Below are 23,631 nucleotides of genomic sequence, written 5' to 3' on the forward strand. Positions count from 1 at the left end.
TTCCCCACTGATGGCAAGACAAAGGGAATGAGATCACAGAGCCATTAATTTTCACAAATTGACTTTCTAAAAGAATTAATTAACTTTTAAATTGCTACTTGAAATCCTGAAGTCATGTTTCAGGGGGACAGTGTGTGGAATAGGGAGAGAAGCTGGGAGCTGAGCAGATTTTGAGAAGTGATGTGTGGTCAAGCCCATGCCTTTGGTGCCTTAAGGAGGCTTTGAACCCGCGCGCTGATGGTGGATTATCTCATTAGATGGAAGAAACCCATAGCAGAGCTGGGAAAGCTAATATTGTGTCTCTCTTTCTTATTGATTGAATAAGTCTCGGGCTCCTGGATCTGTCTGTGGAGGTCAAGATCATTTTGAAAAGGAACACATGATACAGTGTTTGCTTTCACGCTGTTGCAAACCTCACAAGAAGGAATACTTTGTGGTCTGGTTAAATGCAGTGAATTTTTGTTGAGTGCCTGCAAGTCATGGTGTTAGCCACTGTGGGAAATCCAGTGATTACCAAGTGTTTACTTTCCCCAAGGAGTTGGGTCTGGAGGAAGAGACAGATACAGATAAGTAACCCTCCAAGGCCCTGCGGTGCCACAGAGCTCATAGGAAGGTTGGGAAGCAAGCAATTAATTCAGGTGTGCGTGTACCATTTTTTGGTCCTGGGGAAGACGTCAGAGTTCAGTAAGGATCTGGAAAAGGATGTGAAGTTAAAGGCAGCCCTTGTAGACAAGTGGGGTCTTCAGAGGGAGTGGGGGGAGGGGCATTCCTAGTGGCAGGCGCAGCTTGTGATAGGCCTGGGGTGGGGGGAAGGGGAGCTGAAGAGGGGGAGTGGGGGGCGGAGACGAGATCGGAAAGGTGGACCGAAGTCAGATCCCACAGGGCTTTGAAGCCAAGAGAAACCACGTAGTGTTTTGGAGTAAGATTTAAGGAAGGTAACTTTGGTGATGGAGAGAAGATTTTGCATAGGAAACCAGCTGAAGTATTATTTTTCATCTCAATGAGAGATGGTGAAGGCTTGGGTCAGGAAGAGTGGTGTGGTGTTGACAGTCTGGCAGGGACACCCCAGGGTCCCAGGGCTGCCGTCATTTGCTGTGCCTCCTTGAGCAAGCCATGACTCCTCTGGAGGCCTCTGTGTTTCCATCTTTTAAATGGGCTGAGGGACTGTAGTGTCCCCCCCACCCCCCAATGTCAGAGTAGTCAAGTAGGTTTTTTTGTTTTTCCCTGAATAGGAGTTACATTTCATTGAATTCTTTTTCTGCACCGATTGGGATGATCATACGCTTTTTTTATCATTTACTCCATTAAACTGGTGAATTACATTAATCTGTTTTCTGGATGTTAAACCAACCTTGCATTTCTGGAATTACCTCAATTTGGGTTCTTCTGTGTAAGGAATGAGAGATCCATTACCATGATGTTGTGGACCCTGGTGGACTTTAGGAGTGCACAGGCACGTTTGCCTGTCAGGGATCCAGGCTGGACGCTGTGATTTGTGGGAGCCATCAGGAGGGCAGCGTGAGGCCCAGAGAGGGCAGAGTTTGAGGAAGAGACCCTGCAGGGCTGTGGCATTCTGGCCTCTCATCCAGGCTGGCCTCTGGCCCTGTATAGCCCCTCCACTGGCTGCTCATGTATGGGCCGACTCTGTGCTGCTATAAACCCTGATGAGGGCAGTGGGAAAAATTTTATCTTCACCTCCTAGGACTGTCGTGAGTGTTGAATTAGCTGAACGTGTGAAGCTTTTAGCCCACTGGCTAGCCCAGGGAATATACTCAGTAAATGTCAGCCACTGTCATTACCAGCGTCATCACCCTCATCATCATCGCTATCACCATCACCCTCACCACCACCACCATCATCATCTTCGTCTGTAGTATCGTCACCATCAGTGTTATTAATGATCTTGGTGTAAATGGAAGCCCTCCTGTATGACTTACGAGCCACCCTTCTTTCCTTACGTTCCTGGGCAGCCGTTTTTAGGGTGATCAGGAGGCTGAGCAGAGGAGATGACTTTGGCTTTTCAACATCTCTGATGCATCTAAGCTGTGTGAAGCACAGACCAGAGTGTTTATTTTTTATTTTGGGAAAAAACGATCCATGTGCTTCCTTCCTCTGTGCTGCTGCCGGCTCTGCCAGAAAAAACCTACCCCCGCCCCCCCACTCCCCCCAACACGCCATCCTGGGAAAGAAGCTCCCATTTCACTTTTCACGTGAATAACACGTCAAGCTTGTATGCTGGACTCTGCGGTCCAGGATTGAGAAATTCATGTTGCAGGTGCATTTATACCCAGTGACGCCGTTTCAAGCCAGGCTATTAAGAAAGGTAAATGGCTTTGAGGGGCAGGAATCGATGAAGGGTTCACCCACCAGCCAGAGGGAGGTGAAGGCTGCTCTCTCCAAAGATGTGAATGAAGGCGCGATGACCATGTTCTCTTGCAGAGGTGTTCCCACATCTTAACAGACCAGAGAGATAAAGAAGACAAACTGCAGAAAGGCCGCCATCTCTGTGCTTCTGTCAAGTAAAGACTTTTTTAAAACCAGATGCCATCTGTCATCATCATCCTTCGTAAAGGAGAAGATGCCTCTGGTCTTTCTCGTCTCTGCTTTTTCACCCCCCCACCCCCAAAAAGGGGCAGCTTCGAAAGGTCACATAATCAGAATAAGGCATAGCCTTTTACATTGAATACTTTTGGGCTTATTTAAGAAAAGTTCACTGCATTGTTCTCATTTTTCTATCACCCAAGAATCGGGGAACCTCAGCCTCAGACTTGTTCAGATGCTTGCAACCCTGCTCAGCAGTGAATAAATCAACCACAAAATACCACTTTTAAATTGTTTTCCACATTCCTCCCTGCACGTGTTTCCTATTGCTGCCATAACAAACTACAAACTTAGGGGTTTACAACAACACAAATTTATAATCTTACAGTCCTGGATGTCAGAAGTCCTAAAGTCAGCGTTTCGGCAGGGCTCTGTTCCTTCTGGAGGCTCCTGGGGAGAGTCCTTTCCTTGCCTTTTCCAGTTTCTAGAGGCTGCCAGTTCTCCTTGGCTTGTGGCCCCTTCCTTGCTCCCATGGTCACATCTCTGGCTGACTCTGACACTCCTGTTGTCTCTTGTGGAACCTTGTGATTACATTGGACCCTCCTGGATAACCCGGGATTAGCACCCCCATGTCAGGATCTTTAACCTAATCACATCTGCACTGGCCCCCTTTGCTGTGTAAGGGAGCATCCTCACAGGTTCTGGGATTTGGATGTGAACGTCTCTGTGGGCCATTTTTCTATCTACCACACTTCCTCCTCCCTCCCACTTCCTTGTCCAGTAATTTGTATAGTTGAGTCTTTTAATTTGCATTTCAATGTGGGATCCTTAAGGCTGGGGGCTGGGCAGCCATTGTTGTGGTCCAGGCTCTGCTGTGTCATTTCGGGCCACGTGCATAAACGAGGCTCCCTTTCCCTTCATCTGTGAAATCATCGGTCTTTAAAGCCTCATTTCATAGTTAAATTTGAAATGTCTCTATTCTTGTATGAGATTTTCACAACTGCTTTTCTCTGCCTGCTTCAGAGGTGGAGGGGCCACTACTTAAAGGTTTTTGCGCGTATGCCTTACAAATTCGCATGGACCTGGATGTATTTACAGTGGACTTGTCCATTTTATTTTAGTTGTATTGTTTTTGATGTGTTTATTTTTTCCACATCTGTAATAGAACAGGCATGCTGGCAAGGATGCTGTTAAGAACGATGGTAAATGCATTTATGGTTCCTGAAGGCTTTGAAAGCGGTTGTGCTGGGCTGGGAGAGGCTGGCATATGTTTTGAGCTTTCTTTATCTAATGCTGTTATTTCTTGTTAAAGATTCACCATAAAATGCTAAATAAACTTAATAACTACTAATAACCATTTATGTCAGTTGAGGACATTTAAATTTTATGAGTATGGGTGAAAATATAGGAAAATAACTGTGAAAATAGAATTTTCTATGTGTATATGGTTATTGATGTTTTATTTTATTTTATTTTTTTAACATCTTTATTGGAGTATAATTGCTTTACAGTGGTGTGTTCGTTTCTGCTGTATAACAAAGTGAATCAATTATACATAAACATATATCCCCATATCTCCTCCCTCTTGTGTCTCCCTCCCACCCTCCGTATCCCACCCCTCTAGGTGGACACAAAGCACCTTTGTGAACATGTGATAGTCTGCTAAGTCTTTGTGGCAGTAAAAACAAAATACCCTCAAACACAGTAAGAGCGTTTACAATTCAATAAGCGTTCACTGCAGGCAAACACATTGCATCAAGTTAACAGATCCATTTCTTTTTTTTTTAATTTGGCGGCGCCGGGTCTTGGTTGCAACATGCGGGATCTTAGTTGCGGCATGTGGGATCTAGTTCCCTGACCAGGGATCGAACCGGTGCCCCCTGCATTGTGAGTGCAGAGTCTTAACCACTGGACCGCCAGGGAAGTCCCAGCATTATTTTCTTTAAGACACAGAGTACACACACCATCCTATGAGGTAGATATCAGTCTCCTCATCATACAGATGGGGAAGCTGAAGATGTGGAGGATAGGGTGTTTGCTGGAGGTCACCCAGGTCTCCCTGGGGAGAGGTGGTACCCTGCCCACTCTGTCTGCTTCCAGAGACCGCAAATGTAGCTTGGTTATGGAGCTGGCGACAGGAAGCGTGCTGTGTTGCTGGGTATTTTTGTAGAAGGGGTTTGAACATGCTTGGACTTGGCTCTCTGGAAGAGGTGCACGGGTGGGAAGACCCCTTTGGCAGGGGAGGAATAAGGAGTGACACACAGGTGTGACTTCTTTCTTTCAAGGAGAAGCAGTGACAGGGGCCAGGAGTGTGTGGTTGGAAGGAGGGCCAGGCAGTCATTCAGATGATGGAGGCCCCCCATGCTTGTTGGAGAAATTTGCACATGATGTGACCAGGGAGAACTCCAGAAATGGACACAGTAATGGCGCCTGTAAAAGACAACCTAGTCCAACAAGGTGTTCAGGATGGATGGATGAGAGTTTGATCCTGATTGATGAAAGGTTTACGATGAATTTTGCCTCAAGTCTGACATCTTTTTAGGGAGAATCCAGTAGGAAGGAAAAACATCACTGTATTTATTTATTTTTATTGAGAGTAAGCTAACTGAATATTTGGGAGTCATAAGCAGTGTGATTGTTGCCTTTATCTCCATGCTTGAGCAAAAGTATGACCTGAATTTAAGGGAATCACTTTTACGTTCTTAGCTAGGAGGAACAGAACTGCTTTTTTAAAAAAATTATTTATTAATTTATTATTTATTTATTTTTGGCTGCGCCGGGTCTTAGTTGCAGCATGCGGAATCTTTGTTGCGGCATGCAGACTTCTTAGTTGTGGCATGCAAACTCTTAGTTGCGGCATGTAGGATCTAGTTCCCCGACCAGGGATCGGCTCCCGGCCCCCTGCAGTGGGAGCGTGGAGTCTTGCCCACTGGACCACCAGGGAGGTCCCAGGGATTTCAGACGTTTGTTGCATATTGTCAGTTGGAAGGATTGCTTCCTAATATTAGACATATTTTTTTGCCTTGCTTAATAGCAGCATTGGCTATGTAGTAATTTAAAGAATCAGTTTGATTTTCAAAAAATATTCAGTCCATGTGTCATTGATTTACAGATAGGAAAAAGTCATCTAATGAAAAAAGTCTGTTAATGGAAATATAAGATAGTATATGAAGTGATAATCGAAATGTTGTTGACAAGAGCTTTAGTCTTCTTTCTATTATAAACATTATTCCACCATAAAAAGAAATGAGGTTCTGATACATGGTACGATGTGCGTACACCTTGAAAACATTATGCTAAGTGGAAGAAGCAGACACAAGAGGATAATACTGTATGATTAACGGGGTGGCTGGAGTAGTCAAATTCATAGAGACAGAAAGTGAGTTACAGGTTATCAGGGGCTGGCGGAGGGAGTGATAGGGAGTGATGGCTTAATGGTTATGGGGTTTCTGTTTGGAGTGATGAAGAAGTTCTGGAACTTGATGGTGGTGATGGGAGAGCAACACTGTGAATGTAACTAACATCACTGAATTGTACACTTAAAAATAGTTAAAAAGGCAAATTTCACATCATACGTATTTTACCACAATAAACCACTTGTGGTTTTCTGGCGTTATGAGTAGTTATGAATTTCTTCTTCTTAAACTGAGGACCCTTGAAAAAAAAGCCTCCTTTTGTGGGTATCAGAGAGGATGATCCAGGCAAAGACTGAATATTTCAATCTTAAAAATGGCAGAAACAATCCAGCATAGTTACCTTTACTAATATCTTCTTACCTCTTTTTCCTCTGAACAGCTTTTTATAACTATGATGCCAGGGGAGCGGATGAACTTTCTTTACAAATAGGAGACACCGTGCACATCCTGGAAACGTATGAAGGTGCGTATTTATTTTGGTGTCTTTCTGTTTGTAGTTTTGTGCAGTTAGTACATTTTTCAGTGCGTAATGGGCAAAGCATTACCCTGTTAGGAAAGCGTGTATGGTTGGTTTTCTTGCATGATAGATGCTGTGTCGGGAAAGGGCAGTGGTGAGGTTATCTGTTATTTAAATCAGTTTTTTTTTTTTTTAATTTAAGGTGAACTTAAAACTAAACTCCTAAACTTTTAACCTCTCAAGTTTTCTGTTGAAATAGTTGTTTTATTGTTAAGAAAAAACCCCCCATTGTTTCCTCTTTTGCAAATGTATGTCCATCTTGACTGTTAATAACTGACCCCTTGAAAAAAAATTTTTAAATACATTTAAGATATTTTAGTGTTAGGCTCATTGTTTTGAGGTGTTTTATGTGAATGGTGAGACTTTTTATGCTCTCACGTAGATTTGTTAACAACTTCCTGAGAGGAACCAAAATTGTCATTTCTTATTTCCTTTTTAAAAAATCTATGACCCCATTTTCTGAATGGTGAACAGAGATTGTCACAGCTTTGTGGGATGTGGTCCAGTAAAGCAATTGTTGTAATCATCCAATAAATATACTGTCGGTGACAGTGGTTTCCTGATGTCCTTGGGTTTTCAGACAATTGGTTTTCATATTTAGGGTTTTGCAAATCATTAAAACGGGACACCTTTCGTTTTATGCTGTGGTTTATTGTTGCACAGAAAAGGAGCAATGACGGGCTTGAGTTTTAGACTCCTCACAAGTGTGAGAGGAGTGTTGGTGGCTTTGTTTCTTGTTCAGAGGGGGTGACTTCCATATAACATAGGAAAAAAGAGAACTGATTAAAATTGATAATTCCAACAGCAAAATTGCTTTCAGATTGGGGTTAGCCAGACCCTTCCAAGTAGGAGGTTGGGTGACGGGGAGAGGAAATTGCACACATCCCGTAGTAATCACAAATTGATCTTCAGACTCGGTCTTTGGAATCCTCTCTGCACGTGAGTGACGCAGCGTTCAGCTTCTGTGCACCAGGCAAGCTGCAGCTTGCTCCCGTGTTCCTGGAGAAGCGCAAACCCATTAAAATACCCATGTCCACGTCCATGTCTCTCACTTCCGCATCTGACTCATGCTGGCTTGGAATTCCATTCCATTTGCACCTTTTACCCTAAGAAATGTCCTACTGGGGGAAAAAAAATCGGCTTTTGTGTCATATGCCTGGAAGCAGATGTAATACTGCAAAAACGGTCTTTATGTGAATGAGTAGCTGCAATGGGCACCTTCTGCCTGGTTTCAGTTTTTACAGCTGACAGTTAGATTGCCTTATCTGCTCCCAGTATATATATGGCCAGTGGCTGAGAGGAAATAGAGAAATTAACTAGAGGTTAAGGATCAAAGCTCTCATCTCAGACACTTTTCAGATCTGAAGGAAGAGTGCTCTTCCATCTTTTTTTATTTCTGCCCCCGGTCAGTTGCATTTGAAATCCTGGTTAATAAACACTGGGCAATGATGTCATTCCTGAATAGATAACAATTTCCTGTGCAGCGCGGGGTAGCAGGGGCTGCGACTTCTTGTTTTTTGCTTTGTAAGAAGAATGCACTCTTTAAACAGGGGAATCCTTAGGTGAGTCGATGATCCCTGTACATTTAACTAAAAAAAATAATTGGTGGCAGGCATTTGACTGTTTGGCCAGCATCGTGATAAAGGATTCTTCAGTGAGCACTTAGTTTCCGGGCTCATCTATCTTCTAAGTCCTGATAAAAATATTCCAGTCTTTGTAAAGACCCTGTAACATAAAATGACTTCCCCTTCTTTAACTGCTGTCTTTTTTGGTTTTAGTCAGAATCCGATCAGAGAAATGCATTTGGGGAAGTAGTTTTGATTTTGGGAAACTTGGTGACTATTATCATCAAATAACAATGGAATAATAGTTTTTCTGCTCTCTCCTCTTGTTCTGCTTAAATTTTATGGATTATATTAGCGTTTGGCATTCTCTTCTTTTCTCCTCACCCCTTCCACTTTTCCCCTAAGAAAATTTATTTATGGTTGTCGAATTTAACTTTCCCTTTCTATGTGATCCTGTTCAGGGTAGGGTACTACTGGGATTGCTCCAGAGAATATAATTTCTAGATGATTATTCCTTATATTAAGGTTCCAAGAACACACTTACCTGCAAGTTATGGTTCATTTTTCTGACTCAGGCTCATGGAGGCGTGGAGCACAGAACAAAGAAAAGCACTTTTCCGGTCCCCAGGGAGGTGGACTGAGCTTTGAGGGCTCGTTCGGGGTATGCCTCTGCCTTTAAGCAGTGTCCAGGGTCAACCAGACAGGAGAGGTGAGCCCAGGTCACCGATGTTGATTAAGTGACTCTTCAGCCAAGGAGATGCCAATCCTGTCACCTGCTCATTTCCAGAAGGATCTCCACAGGCTGGATGCTGTGCCTGTGTGAGAGGACAGCACTGCACCCAGATTAGGAAGGCATTCTTTTGATGAAACCACAATACTGGAACTTCATTTGTTCAAAATTTTCAAAGTGATAATGATCTATTTTCTTCCAAAATGCACCTTAATTCCTTTTCCTGCCACCAGCATCTGTCAGCTGAAGGTCTTGAGAGGACTGCCTCTGGGTTTCCTGGGGCGACGGTAACCAAGTACCACACAGGGGGGAGTTTAAACAACAGAAACGTGTTCCCTCACAGTTCTGGAGGCTATAAGTGCAGGATCAAGGTGTCGGCAGGGTTGGTCGCTTCTCAGGGCTGAGGGGGCAGAAGCTGCTCCATGGGTCTCCCCAGGCTTCTGGTGGTTTGCTGACATCGCTGGCATTCCTTGCCTTGTAGATGCAACGCCCTGGATTCTGCCTGTGTGATCACATGGCGTCCTCCCTGCGCTTGACTTTGACCGTCTGTTCCTCCTTTTTATAAGGACACTGTATTGGATTAGGTCCACTGTAATGACCTCATCTTAACTTGATTATATGCCAAGACCCTATTTCTAGATGAGGGTGCACCCACAGGTGGAGGGAGTTAGGACTTCAACATCTGTTTGGGGTGGGCAGAACACAGTTCAACCCACAACAAACTGGAAAAAGTAGTCATGTTGATAAGGCTGTCATTTCACAGAAGACCACCAGGCCCTCCAGTGCAGCCTCCACCCAGCAGGCCTCCTTTGCACCTTGTCCCAGGTGACTGGCCACCTGGCCCCAGCCTAGTGGAAGAGCACCGCAGCTGTGCTTCTCATCCTGTGTTGCTTCCGGAACCTCCATCCTCTGGCCTGCAAAATATCGTACCCAGGACAGCTCCAGAACGCCCAGTGTGCACGCAGATGCTGTCCATTAGGGCATGGTTTGGTCAGATCCTGCCTTTGGCTGTCTTGTAGTTCAGTACTCAGAGCAGGACACAGTACACCTGACACAGGTGACTGTGCTGTCCATCCAGGCAGGTACTTGTGAGGTGGGCAGGACCCAGGACCTTAGTGATCTAGTTTCCTCCTGTCCTACCTGAGCCCCAGCCTTTTATTTTTTAATATTTATAATTTATTTACTTATTTGGTTGCGCCGGCTCCTTAGTTGCGGCATGCGTGTGGGATCTAGTTCCCTGACCAGGGATCGAACCTGGTCCCCCTGCATTGGGAGCGTGGAGTCTTATCCGCTGCGCCACCGGGGAAGTCCCCCCAGCCTTCTTCTCACACGTGTCCTAGCTTTGCTGCCGGTGGCTTCTCAGATGCTTGGTGAGCGCCCCTCTGCACCTGTGCTCTGCCGGGCCTCCCTCCTCCTTCCTCCATCTGACTAGCCATCCTTGAAGACTCCGCCTAAGCATACCTCCCTGGGCAGAAGCTCCTTTCCGACTCCCTTGCGCCTGCTTTGTTCTGCCTGGTCCTGTCCTCAGTTGGTTGCAGTCCTGGACTTGAGTGTGTGTGCTCCTGTCCTGTTGGGAACGCTCCAGTGTACCCACTGACTTGGCTGCCGTTTTCCTGGGTTGGACGGGGCCCTCCCTGTGTTTCAGGACTACGTCTGACCTATACTTGCCGTTGGGGGGCGGGTGTCTCTTGTTTGGAGCAGGTTGGTTGAGCCCTGCCTGGGAGGAGTGAATCAGCCTGTTAATTCAATGAACCATGCACCTTCCTGCTCCTATAGCTGCATTCCCACTGGCCTGCCCCTCCAAAGCAGCAGCCACTCATCATCCTTCTATGTCCCCCCACTTCCCTGCATGAAACCTCTGCAGGGATGTCCTCTCGCTTTCATGCTCAAATCTCTGCCCTTGTTGGTGGTTTGAGCCCTGCTTGTCGTAGGGGAATCTTCTGGTGTGTGAGCCCTTGGAGGGCAGAAATTGGGTCTAATCTACTGATATTTCTACATTCACTCTGTCTAGTGTGGCCTCGGGCACATAGTCTGGGTTCTCAGTTGGTGGAAGGAATAACAGACGCAGAAATTCTTGAGAAGGAAAAGCCTAGGTGTTCCTTTTGCTTAGGAAGAGGCCATTAAAAAAGAAACCACCGTCTGTTATCATAAAGTAAAATCAAAGGACCCCTTATCTTTTTATCCCAGTAGCTCAACTCTTTCTTCTCTCCCTTCTTCTGGAAAAACCCTTCTGCTGTGTTTGAAGTGAATTTTTCTCTTGGCCTGTACTGGTTGGTACACATATATATATAAATATTTTTAATAGATATTTATTGGAGTGTAATTGCTTCACAATACCGTGTTAGTTTCTGTTGCACGACAGAGCGAATCAGCCATCTGCATACACATGCCCCCATATCCCCTCCCTCTTGAGCCTCTCTCCCACCCTCCCTATCCCACCCCTCTAGGTCATGTATATAAATGTGGTTGTAGGTCTCATTCTGTTTCCTTTTTTAAAAACATTATTTATTTATTTTTGGCTGCGTTGGGTCTTCGTTGCTGTGTGCGGGCTTTCTCTACTTGTGGCGAGTGGGGGCTACTCTTTGTTGCGGTGCGCAGGCTTCTCATTGCGGTGGCTTCTCTTGTTGTGGAGCACAGGCTCTAGGTGCACAGGCTTCGGTAGTTGTGGCACGTGGGCTCAGTAGTAGTGGCTCGTGGGCTCTAGAGCGCAGGCTCAGTAGTTGCGGCACATGGACTCAGTATTTGTGGCTCGCGGGCTCTAGAGTAGTTGTGGCGCACGGGCTTAGCTGCTCCGCAGTATGTGAGATCCCCCTGGACCAGGGCTCGAACCCATGTCCCGTGCATTGGCAGGCAGATTCGTAACTGCTGCGCCACCAGGGAAGACCCTCATTCTGTTTCTTCCCTTTTTACTCAGCACTGTGCTCCAAGACGCAGTCCTGTCGTGTGTATATATTTAGTCCGTGGCCCTCACTGCTCTGTGTGCACCTGCACGTGTTGCTAGCCACCCTCCAGTTCTGGGCACTCATTCTGCCCCCCTAGATCACGCTGCCATGGGCCTCCTGTATCTGCCCCGCTGCGTGTGGATGGGTATGTGGGATGTCTTTGGGGTGCACGGCTGCTCACGGGGTGTGGGGTTATATACTCTGGATAAGTAGGGTCACGCTCACACTGTTTGTGTGGTCTCCACTCCCATCCTCAGTGCCAGGGGCTGCCGGAATCCTGCAGTGTTGAGATTTCTCTCCCTATAATAACCGTGCAGTAACATTGTGTTTAAAATTTTCATTTATCTGATTATTAGTGTGAGCATCTCTTCATTCATGTGTAAGTCTTTTAGGTTCCTTCTTCTATACATTGTTTATAAACATTGCTTATTTTTGACCTGGTTTCTGTCTTCTTCTTGTCACTTTGAAGTATTTCCTTAGATGTTCTAGGACATTCATCCCATGTCAGTTTCAGAAAAGAAAGGGCCAAGTAATACTGAAAATACGGGAAGGATAAAATAACAGGATAGCGGACCGTCCTTTACATTGAATACAGCCTTTTTCCGTTTCACTGTCTGTGAACGCTGTCCCGGGTGGATGCTGATTCTGGCCTTGGCAGGTAGAACCCGCGAAGGAGACAGTGCAGGGCTCTCAGGAGGTCATCCTCCAAACGTGCAGGAAAATCCAGGCATTTTGTGTCTGCGGTGCCCCCGAATCAATCGTGCAGGTCCCTTGTCAGGAAATGAAATGGGTTCGTTGTTTGTATCCAGGTCTTAGCAAACCCTTTGCGAGGCTCCTAGCAATTTCCAGCTTCTGTTCTGAATGCTCAGAAAGCATCTCTTCATAGTGCCTGGAGGATCTTAACCCCGTCACTTTCTGGTTCCTCTCCACCTCTGGTTGTTAAATTATTGCTCTGTTAGAGGTGTGTGGTCAGTGGTGCAATATAGGCCCGTTTTCAGTTTCTGGGCACCTTCATTCATGTATCCCAGGTTTCCGAGGTTTGACTGTTTCACTGTATAAAAGCGCAACACTTGGATGTTCTCTGGGAGTTGACTCGACGGGCGCTTTCCAAGTATCTCCGTCCTTTTGCTCCTGGGGGGCTGAGTTGGAATTTGTCCGAGCTTCTGATTTCCTTTTCTGGAGTGAGGTGGCCTACAGCAGCTTCAGAGTGTTTGGGATAGGGAAACATCCACCGACGTCCTGCCGCGGCGTGGTTGTTGGGAGGCGAGTGACCTGCCGTGGACCCCTGGGCGCTGGCAGGGGCGATTTCTGCCCTCAGTTGAAGTGGAGGGGACAAGGGAGTGGTCCGGTCCAGTCCGGCACTGAATGTCTCTTCCATTTGGCATTTAATTCCTGCCAGCAGTGCTAGCACGTCTGTCTTCTGCTCTGTTTGCTTGTCCTCCCCACGTGAGGGAATGGGAACTTGAATCTAGGCCAGACCCCAAGGGGGTAGGCGGACCCGTATTCCTGGGCCCGGTGCTTCCTGTTGGGGGTCCAGCCTTTGCCACAGAAGCACTTTGTGCGATCGTGGCTGCTCCAGGGCAAAGCCCCCCTCCATCCCTTAGAGGGAGGAAGTCGGCTCTCAATAGGATTTCTGTTCTGCGGCAGCTCTTGATGATCTGAGGATGCTGGTATGTGCACTTGGCAGTGACCCCGCTCCATCCGGCGGAGGAACAGATACGAAAATGCACACTCCAGGAGCCTGCCTAGGGCCGGGTGGTCAAAAGGACCACTCCTCCTCCTGGAACTGTGCTTCTTCAGTTCTCATTGGCGCCTTCAAGGCCGCGTGCGGCAGGTGCAGGTGAAGGAGCTGGAGGTCTGTGTGAAGAGGCCCCTGGCCAGGCTTCAAGCGTGGTTTTGAGATGCTGTTTAGGAGACCCCATAGCATCTCTCCAAAGCCTTAGGATTACTGAGTTCTGTTACGGGCTGACTTCCCTGGTTCTGCAAACAATGAGTTCTTGACAGCGGGAAGGTGCTGTTAGGACGCTGTGATGTCTCCTTGTACTAACTGTTTCGCTTTTGTGTTTGTTTAGGGTGGTACAGAGGCTACACCTTAAGGAAAAAGTCTAAGAAGGTAAGTCTTTGTTATTAAACACAGTGCGTGTCCCTTCATAAATCACAATAGGCGAGGAAATAAATTCTGTCTCATGGTGCCTAAGAGTTGTCCTTATATATCTCTTTCTCTGAATTAAAAAAATGCATGGGTTGAAATATAGGCTACCCTGAATTGTTTCCTTTAAAAAATTTTTTTAATTAAAAAATTTTATTTTGTTAATTGAAGTATAATTGATAATCAGTGTTGTGTTAGTTTCAGGTGTACAGCAAAGTGGTTCAGTTATACATACACATATATCCATTTTTTTTCAGATTCTTCTCCCATACAGGTTGTTACAAAATACTGAGCAGAGTTCCCTGTGCTGTACAGTAGGTCCTTGTTAGTTATCTATTCTATATATAGTAGTGTGTATATGTTAACCCCAAACTTCTAATTTATCACTTCCCTTCCCGAATTGTTTTCTTCTGAACAACATACGTACGTAGAAATTGCAATTTCATTTCTGTGAGTGAATGGCTGGGCTGTGGCGTGATATTGACCTGTTGTCCTGAGAGGTGGACTCTTCTTTTCCTGGTAGAATTCTGCATCCTGTTTAAGCACAGGATGTGTAAGAGAATGATCTGGGTATAATGACTTGGGAAGAAAGTACTGCTCACGATTTTCAATCTTGCATTATCCTTGATGATAAATTAGCAGTTTTGCAGCACTCACGCTTGCTTTTTCCCCTCTTGCTTATAACTATTTTTATACTGCTTACGTCGCTGGCAAAAGAAAGAGGTTCTGCCTTCCAGGGCAGTTTGCATGCGTGGTTGTTTGAATTTCTGAAGCTAAGATGTGCAGTTACATTGCGGTGGACAGTCCCGTACACAGTTCTGTTGTGGCTTTTCCATTCTCAGCTTCACAAAATCTAATGATGGCTCTTCCACTTCATTCTATGATTCTGAAGTACTGTCTATTCTAAGCTGTGGTTTGGCTGTCCATGTTACCTTATAAAATCTCATTATACTTGACAGATGGTTCATTTTATCTGTTTCTTAGCTTGGCCTCTCATTATCTAGTTACTGGGCTGGGCTCCTCTTGTGGTCCGGAGCCTGTAGCTAAGGCTGCTGGAGTCCAGCTGTGCAAGCACAGGGCCTTCTTCATCTGCTTTCCCCAGACGCCCTGCTCTCAGGCTGTGCCAGACAGGTGGGAGCTGTCCATCCTCTGGTCTCAGTCACCTCGGAGGCCTCCAGGCGGAGCTTCACGGCAGCCTTTCTCTGGCATAGTCTTTCCTAATGTGAGAGATGCTGTGAGGGATACCTGGTGAGTCAGATCTGCAAATGGGAGCCAGGACCTCCCACCTCCGCCCTGCCGAGCTCAGACTGGGCTATGAGTCTCTACACATCCAATGACCTGGAGCCTTGAGCTTTGAACAAGGTAGATTCCAACCAGGCGGCTGCTGGAATAGATTTCTCCAGGGAAAGTTCTATTTTCACATTGATTATCTCTTCCATAATTTGGGATTAGCAGATGCAAGCTATTACATATAAGATGGATAAACTACAAGGTCCTATTGTATAACACAGGGAACTGTATTCAATATCCTGTGATAAACCATCATGGAAAAGAATATGAAAAAGAATGTGTGTGTGTGTGTGTGTGTGTGTGTGTGTATATTTAACTGAGTCACTTTGCTATACAGCAGAAATTAACACAACATTGTAAATCAGCTATACTTCAATTAAAAAAAAAAAAGAATGTATTCCTGCAGATGAAAACCTGAGGTTCATGTGAGAAAGCCACAATTGAGGACTTTATTAATAAAGAGATTAGGGTTATGAACCATCCCCTCTCCCCAGTGACAAAGCTGCAACTTCATGTGCATCCCGGGGAAGCTGTTCACTTTTCTTTGATATTTGGCATTTGGTGTCTGGTACCACCTTCCCAGTTGGGGATCTCTCCCAACTCCCCATGCCTCCATGAGCCCTAACCCTTCCTACCCTGCACCACAGGGCCCTGACTTTACAGCTCACAGAGCTGGGTAGGGGCATATTTATTTTTCCACCTAAAATCTTCATTAGCAGATGAGGAAATTGAAGCCTTAAGAAGGTCGTGATTTTGCATCAGCACCCCTGCCCCAGGCAGTAGCAGAGAAGGGACTTGGCTCCTAGTAACCTGACTCTGTGTTCCGGAAGCATCCTTTTATTGGTATTCACAAATGAGCAATAGATCTGGGCTGGTCCCGGCCGCCCCAGCTGGAGAAGTTGCTCATTTCAGCCTTCCCTGGTGGCACAGTGGTTAAGAATTCCACCTGCCAATGCAGGGAATACGGGTTCAATCCCTGGTCTGGGAAGATCCCACATGCCGCGGAGCAACTAAGCCCGTGGGCCACAACTACTAAGCCTGTGCTCTAGAGCCTGTGAGTCACAACTACTGAGCCCGCGTGCCACAGCTACTGAAGCCCACGTGCCTAGAGCCTGTGCTAGCAACAAGAGAAGCCACTGTAATGAGAAGCCCGTGCACCGCTACAAAGAGTAGCCCCCGCTCGCTGCAACTAGAGAAAGCCCGCGCGCAGCAACGAAACCCCAATGCAGCCAAAAATAAAATGAATTAAAAAAAAAAAAAGTCGCTTATTTCAAGCCTCCAGATGTGTCCAGCCTCATTTCTTTTACTGTCCCTTCTGTGGCTCCATGATTCTCGAGAGCAGGTTTACTGAGACTGAGGGACATCTCTGGACATGGGCAGGGGGCGAGACTGGCCTATTTGTATGTGTGTCCGTCCCGTCGTCCCTCCCCGCCCCGTGCTCACCTGTTGACATCAAATGTGCACCTGGAGACCGTCCTGGGATCTGGAGGTGTCCTAGCATCGGGCCCCCGCAGTCCTCTGTGGTGCTCAGCCTCTGTCTTTCTGCCTGACTCCTTCCCTCTCTGTGATAATTCTTCTTCACATGAAGTGCGGCCACTTCCCTTGCAGGCAGGAGGAACCTGAACCAGTGGTGCCCATGCCCCCTTCCCAAGCAAGATTAGTAGGGTGGTTTCTGGATTTCCTGTGGAAATCCTTTGGGGCCAGATGCCAGGGAAACCTAGTCGGAAGCTCCTGTTCCCACGGCAGGTGCCCGAAGCCACCAGGGCCACTGATTGGCTTTTTGCTGCGTGCATGACATCTCACGTGGGAAGCTGCAACCTGTTAGCGTTGCATCGTTGCAAGATCCCGGGGCCTGGTGCCCCATTGCTTGCCCTCCAGGAAGGGAGGTAGTGTCCTCGCTCAGGAAGCAGGACCAGGACTCTTGGTAAAGCTCCTGGCGCTTCACGCACGGCGCCTGACACTGACCGTCCTCTTGAGGAGCTGTCTCCCTCGGAACTGTCTGTTGGGCCCTTGTGTGCCGTATGCTTGGGGGTGCCAAGCCCTGTCTCCGTGTAACGTGGTGTGCTCCCCCTAGGAGTCTGGCAGGTTGGGCGACATGCACCCAGTTTCTCTATTTTATCTGACGGCCCCTCTGGAGATGGTTGAGAAAGTCTCCTTGGGTCAGGTAAGCAGTCAGTGCCTATGTGATGATCAACGGTATAAACTAACTTTTGATGACAATTTTAGTATTTCGAAAGGAAGAGCTGTCAGAAGCCATTGTCAGAACTTGTTCTTAGGCATCCTCTGGCTGCGGGTCTTCCTGTGTTGAGGTCAGCAGTAAAAACGAGGTGTGGCCCGTGGAGAAGACACAGCAAAGTCCCTGTGGGATTTTTTCTTTGCAAACAGATTGCGTCTGTTTTCTTCTAAGACATCCGCAGCCTCTTTGAAACACAAGCGGAAGGAGTTGCCATCTTTTACACTTCTTTGTTTTCTGTGCTATGTTGTGTATGAGACTTACTTAGCATTAGGCTTGCAGATTTAATAGTGATCCAGCCACATCCCCACCTCCATTTTGGGGGGGCAGTCGTTCGATTTGCAATCGGTACTCATATTAATAATAAAACCTACTGTCTTTTTTCCTCCCAAAGGGTATATTTCCTGCTTCATATATTCATCTTAAAGAAGCCATAGTTGAAGGAAAAGGGTGAGTCTTGTCTTGATATTAAAATGAAGTCATGCAGTGATTGCATTTGGCCTGAGGCTCTTTGCAGGGCGATGTTGGGGGTTGGACGATGGGTGACATTGACCCTGATGTGACAGGAGTTTGGGGAGAGAAGGGAAACTGCTGATCTAGGGCTGTCCACAGCATGGCTTTGAGCCTTCACACAGTCTTAAGTTAAGTCAGCGTCGGAACTGCAGCCAACCTCCTTGAACCTGATGCGGGTTTGGAAAGCTTCGTAGTTCTTCCTCTGTGAGCCACCTATTAGGCAAAGCCTGCACGGCGCCCCCAGCTCTGAATCCATTTTTCCGGAAGACTTTGCAGGCTGTGACGCAAATGGGGTTGAGGGTGAAGCAACAGTTGTTAAATTGGGGTGTGTGTGAATTTACACGTTGCTTAATGCTGACGTATGTTTCCTAGAGGTCATAAAACTGATGTATAAGATCTTTAAAAGGGCATTTGTAGAACAGGAACCCATTAGGCTGGAATGGCAAATGAATAGCCAGGTGCGAACTTGGAGGAAGGAGCATTAGAATGTTTTCCTTTTTTGTCTCTGCTACATCTTCACACTCAGTTAAATATGTAAATGATAAAATTACTAACCATATGATTACTGCATAATGACATCTCTGCGGCTGATTACAAAATTGCCTTTCCAAGCAGTGTACTTTTAACATACGAAAAGGACTAGGTCGGGCTCTGTAGTTCCCATTAAAACGAAGAAAATAATTTAGAGGCATGAATGTGATGACCCGTAATAGGGTCCTTTTTTCTACAGATAAAATGTTTTGTGTGTACAGTTTCAAAGGGAAGTAAAAAGAGGAAAGTTTTGAAACTTTCATCCTTCTGTGCAAATAGTTGCATAAAGTGTGCTTTTCATGTAGTTGACATCAGTCTGTAGCAGGATCAGTCTGGACATCAGACTGTAGAGGAATTAGTTTTTTCAAAAGCACTTTGATGTACACAATGAGTATATGTAGAATGTAATTACGAAGCATAATAGTGGAGGGCACGAGGGGCTGTGTGGCTTCTTCGTAAGTAGAGTCACCCCCGGACAGCCAGATGGACAGGCAGACAGACACTTCTGTTCCTGTCACTGGGTTAGTGTCACATGCCCCAGCGTGAGCAAACGAACGGGGCACCGGTGAAACCAGCAGTCTAGAAAGTTCTCTGCCGATGCTCCAGGGCTCCTGTGATTGCTCTTACTGATACCTGCCCTGACCCTCCCTCGGCTGTTCCCACCCAAACCTGGCTGCTTCCCGCCTCCCTCCTGGCAGAGAACCTCCTGCCTTCAGACTTGACCGGTGGTCTCACTCCGTCCTTTTCCTCCGGATACCGTGGGCATCACCTTCCCTTTCTTCTCCTGGTCCTTCCTCCTTGCCAGTGCCGGCCACTCTTCATCCTGCCCCTGCCTGTCTCCTTGCTGTCCAAGTTCATCATCCCGTCTCTCCTGCAGGCTCTCTCTCCTCTCTGTACACCGGCCCTCCTTCAGGCTCAGACACCCCAGATCGTGGCTGTGTTGCGGCTGCCACCGATCCTGTGCCTTTAGCCTCGTGACCAAGGCAATTCCCGTTTGTCCCCTCCCCTGACACCAACATGGTTACCACACCTCCTAATCGCCAGTGTCTTCTTAGCCCTCCTCTCTGGAGCTTGTCTGTCGCATCTGACACTGGCGGGCGTCCGCTGCACTCAGCTCCTGTGGCTTCTGGTGCTTCCCTGCCCTGCATCACCCCTGCCTGCCCCTCCCAGGGCGCCCTCCTTACCTTCTCCTGGTTCTCTGTTGGCCCTCCCCCCTTGAGGTGGCTTCTGTTCTTGCATCTCAGCTGTCCCCTCTCTGTGGGAAACGCTTGGATGGGGACCTCCGGCCCTGACTTGTCCCATGACATCTGCTTCAGTCATGCAGAGCCAGGGAGCTCATATGAGTCACCACCTGTGACAGGCACTGTCGGGTGTGTTTACTGCTGGCCCCCAGCAGGTAGCAGGGTGGTTACAGAGGTAGCAGCACAGCCGCGTCAGATACCTTAGAGCCAGCTGGCACTCAGTCCAGGGGACAGATCAGGCCAATGCAGGAAAGAAGGTGAGAAGGATCCAGAGCTGAGACCGGGGTCCACCGTGTGCAGTGAGGCCCTCCCCCCATGGGGAAAGCGGGGTCTCATTGAGTTCCAGGTGTCTCCTAGCCAGTGGGAAGAGCCCAGTGGACCCAGCATGAAACTCAGGCTCTGTGACATGAGTGCAGCCCAGTCACTGACGAGCGTCCTCGCACTGTGCGTAGAGGAGCTCTCCCTGGAGGCTTTGCAAGGATGACATCACAGAGTCATATGACGTCAACCACATTTTCATCAACATCCCTACTGGGAAACTCGGTGACAGAGTTGGTAGGGCTGCTGTAACCATCACGTCCTGTAATGGACACTGATGATGTCCCAGCAAAGGGTAATTCCTAACAGCACTTTCGTGTGGGGTGGTCCCGTGGGCAGCCCTCCCTGGACGTCTGGTCCCTGCTATCCCGCTGGTGCACGTGGCCAGACCTCTCTGGAGGGACTGGCCCTCTCTCAGGGACTCCAGTGTTTCTTCCTTGGGGAGCACCCCGCCATCAGTGAGTCATTGCAGCCCTGAACCCCGATTGTGAGCTGCAGGGTCCTGCCCACAGGTCTGGGCTCCAGGCAGTTGAAGATATGTAGGTGGGACCTATTTCAATGCCCCCTGGACACTTCATGTTGATGGGAGTCTTGTCTGTTCAGGACCTGTAGGCCCAGGTGGTCTGACTTCACAAGCCACCAAATTCAGTCTCTGACCCAGTCCCAGATACCAATATTATGAGTCCTACTCAGCGCAATGCCGGACGCAGAGCACGTGACCAGAAAACAGTGGTTGATTTAATAAAAACCAGCACACAAATATTGGTAGATCATGAGTCAAGAATAAGTCAAGGGTTAACCTTCTGGGGTGGAGAGAAAAGGGAAAGAGGATAAGCAGAATTTGGGGATCAGGGCACCTGTGGACACTTGAAAGCTGTAACCTCGCTCATATTTCGCAAGGATAACTGCTTCATGTATGTTATCATAGAATGAGTTTTAGGCCTGATGGAAACGTAAAAAATCATCTTATCCCAAACCTGCATTTTAATGCCACACAGACTGGTGGTAATTTATGGCATCTGTAAAATAGATGGGTACGCACATTATGAATACACTTTCCACTTCTCAGACCTTGATGTTCTGACGGGATATTACTTGCCTCCTTCATCTTACCTTGACATATGAGGTAGATGGCTTACACGGAGGATGATGTACGAACGTTCTCAGACTCTGTACAGAAATTACTTGTCATTCGTAGAGATGTATGTATTCCTTTGTGGGCACAGTCTTATTTGTATACTGTCTCTCCATTTGCTTAAATATTGCACACTGTGGCCTAGATTTGGAATTTACAAGGTACCCCTGGTTTAACGAAGCCGTGACCATCTCTCTCCTTTCCTGCATCCTTCCCAGGCAACATGAAACGGTCATCCCAGGCGACCTCCCGCTCATACAGGAAGTCACCACAACACTGAGAGAGTGGTCCACCATCTGGAGGCAGCTCTATGTGGTGAGAAAATGGGATTTTGAATCGGCGCTTAGCAATAGAGAATGGTCTTTGTGGACCCCGCTGAACCAACAGGGTAGTTTGCCTTTTTCCGGGAACCTCAAAAGCAGAACTTGTGGGAGCAGGTCATACTTAGCAGCCTGGCCCAGTACTCTGGCCACCCTCAGGGACCATGTGCCCTTCCACCTGCTTTGTGTTGGGGTGTAGCCGTGCTGACTGCAGTGAAGTGGCTGTCAAGGAAGGGGCCGTGGGTTTCACCTTTCCTTGAGTTGAAAAGGGAAATGGGATGCTTTCAGGCTTTGGAAGACAGGCTGAGGCAACCTGCGCTGGGGTTCCCTCAAAGTTTGTATGTGAGTATGAAAGCGAAAATCTGCTTTGAAACTGTCGTAGGTGCTTCGTTATGGGTGCAGTAGAGAGGGATGACTATCTTTGCCATTGTTTGCACGTAGGTAATGCTTCTTTTCATTTGAGAAAAATGACATAGTCTTCTAGACCTAAGCGTGTCTGTTGCAGAGGGACGGAAATAGTTTACTTTCTGGCTTCGTGTGTGGTGTCCAGTTCTCCTCATCTCGGAAGAAGCCTTATTAATGCAGCGAGTTTAGAGCCCTGACATCTTCCATTTCGTATTCCCCGGGGCATTTCTTTGCACATAAATTCACATTTATGGAAGCATACCTTTTGTTAAGCCTGTATTTCTCTTCAGAGTCTTGACTTCTCATCTGCTAATGTTGTCGGCCCAAAGCTAGGACTCTGGAGGGAAGGCCGTGCTTCGATTTCTCGGGAACATAGAAAACTTCCCAGCGTCCCACAGCTGCTCTCCAGGCAGCCTTGTTGCTTTTGATTATACAGTGGTTTCCTATAAATGCACAGTAATAAGCAGTTGCAGTAATTGTTCATCAAATGTTCTCCAAACCTAAAAGCGTAAAGTTAGCCGTGAATGTTTTGTGTAAATCTGAGCAATTTCGGAGTCGGTGTTTCATGTTAGCAATTTTTAAACAAAAATGCAGCAGCAAAACAAACAGGAGTCGATGCCGACAAATATGTTAGTGGACACGGTTTTAGCCATACAGTCCCGGAACGGGCATTCCTAACTGGCACCTTGGTTTCCTTTTGAAAAATTTACGTTTGCCTCTTAGGGACTTACATTGCTAGATTAGTGCAAAGCTAAACAACGGTGCTTATTGTATGTATATATATATATATATATATATATATATATATATATATATACACACACACATATATATTGCTCATAAATATTTTTTCCCCCTCTGCTCTGTGGCTGTAGACAAGTTAGGAAGATATTGAGGATTTTAGGTATTTGGTAATGCTTTATAAAACTGGACAAGGAGAATTAATAAGATGGAAACAAACTTAATTTTAGAATAAACCAGTGATTTTGATTATTTAGTTTTCATTTAAGGAATTCAGATTATGGGAATTCCTTGGTGGTCCAGTGGTTGGTTAGGACTCAGTGCTTTCACTGCCGTGGGCCCAGGTCCGATCCCTGGTTGGGGAACTAAGATTCTGCAAACCTTGTGGCGTGGTCAAAAAAAAAAAAAAAAAAGAAAGAAATTAAGATTAGGATCATACTAAGGAAAAAAGCTCATGGGATGGAAGATAATCTGTTGGGGTATGATAGGATGGGTAAGTGGTGGGGGTCTTAGAAATTCCTAGAAAGGATGTCAAATATAGAAATAGTGGGGGTGAGAGATTCAGCTGTGTAGAGGAGAAGTTATTCTAACATGTAGCAATGACCACATTTTAATTTTTTATAGGCACCATGCCATGTAGAATTTTATCAAGTTAGGTTTCACCTAGATTTTTTTTCATGGAAAGAACCACAGGGTTCTTTTTCCTTTGGGTGATTCCTCATTTTCTTGATGAATTGTACTCTTTGCGGTGCGCAGGCTTCTCGTTGCGGTGGCTTCTCTTGTTGCAGAGCACGGGCTCCAGGCGCGCGGGCTTCAGTAGTTGTGGCTCGCCGGCTCTCGGGCGCAGGCTCAGTAGTTGTGGCTCATTGGCTCCAGAGCGTAGGCTCAGTAGTTGTGGCGCACGGGCTTAGTTGCCCAGTGGCATGTGGGATCTTCCTGGAACGGAGCTCGAACCCGTGTCCGCTGCCTTGGCAGGGGGATTCTTAACCACTGCGCTACCAGGGAAGTCCCTCTTGATGAATTGTACTCTTGCTGTTGCAAAAC

At 46.9% G+C, this 23,631-nt stretch overlaps 1 protein-coding gene across 3 annotated transcripts in view; it reads left to right on the forward strand.

Moving 5' to 3' along the window:
- Positions 1 to 23,631, forward strand: part of DOCK1 (dedicator of cytokinesis 1) — a 526,850-nt gene that overhangs the window by 44,517 nt on the left and 458,702 nt on the right. For all 3 annotated transcript variants that reach the window (XM_082673365.1, XM_082673366.1, XM_082673367.1), the window contains exons 2-5: positions 6,337 to 6,420; positions 13,784 to 13,824; positions 17,778 to 17,833; positions 21,340 to 21,436. In XM_082673365.1, coding sequence (XP_082529491.1) covers positions 6,337 to 6,420; positions 13,784 to 13,824; positions 17,778 to 17,833; positions 21,340 to 21,436 — 278 coding nt within the window. The remainder of the gene's footprint in view (positions 1 to 6,336; positions 6,421 to 13,783; positions 13,825 to 17,777; positions 17,834 to 21,339; positions 21,437 to 23,631) is intronic.

This window comes from Grampus griseus (assembly GCF_964374135.1).
Source record: "Grampus griseus genome assembly, chromosome: 16".
NCBI lineage: Eukaryota > Metazoa > Chordata > Mammalia > Artiodactyla > Delphinidae > Grampus > Grampus griseus.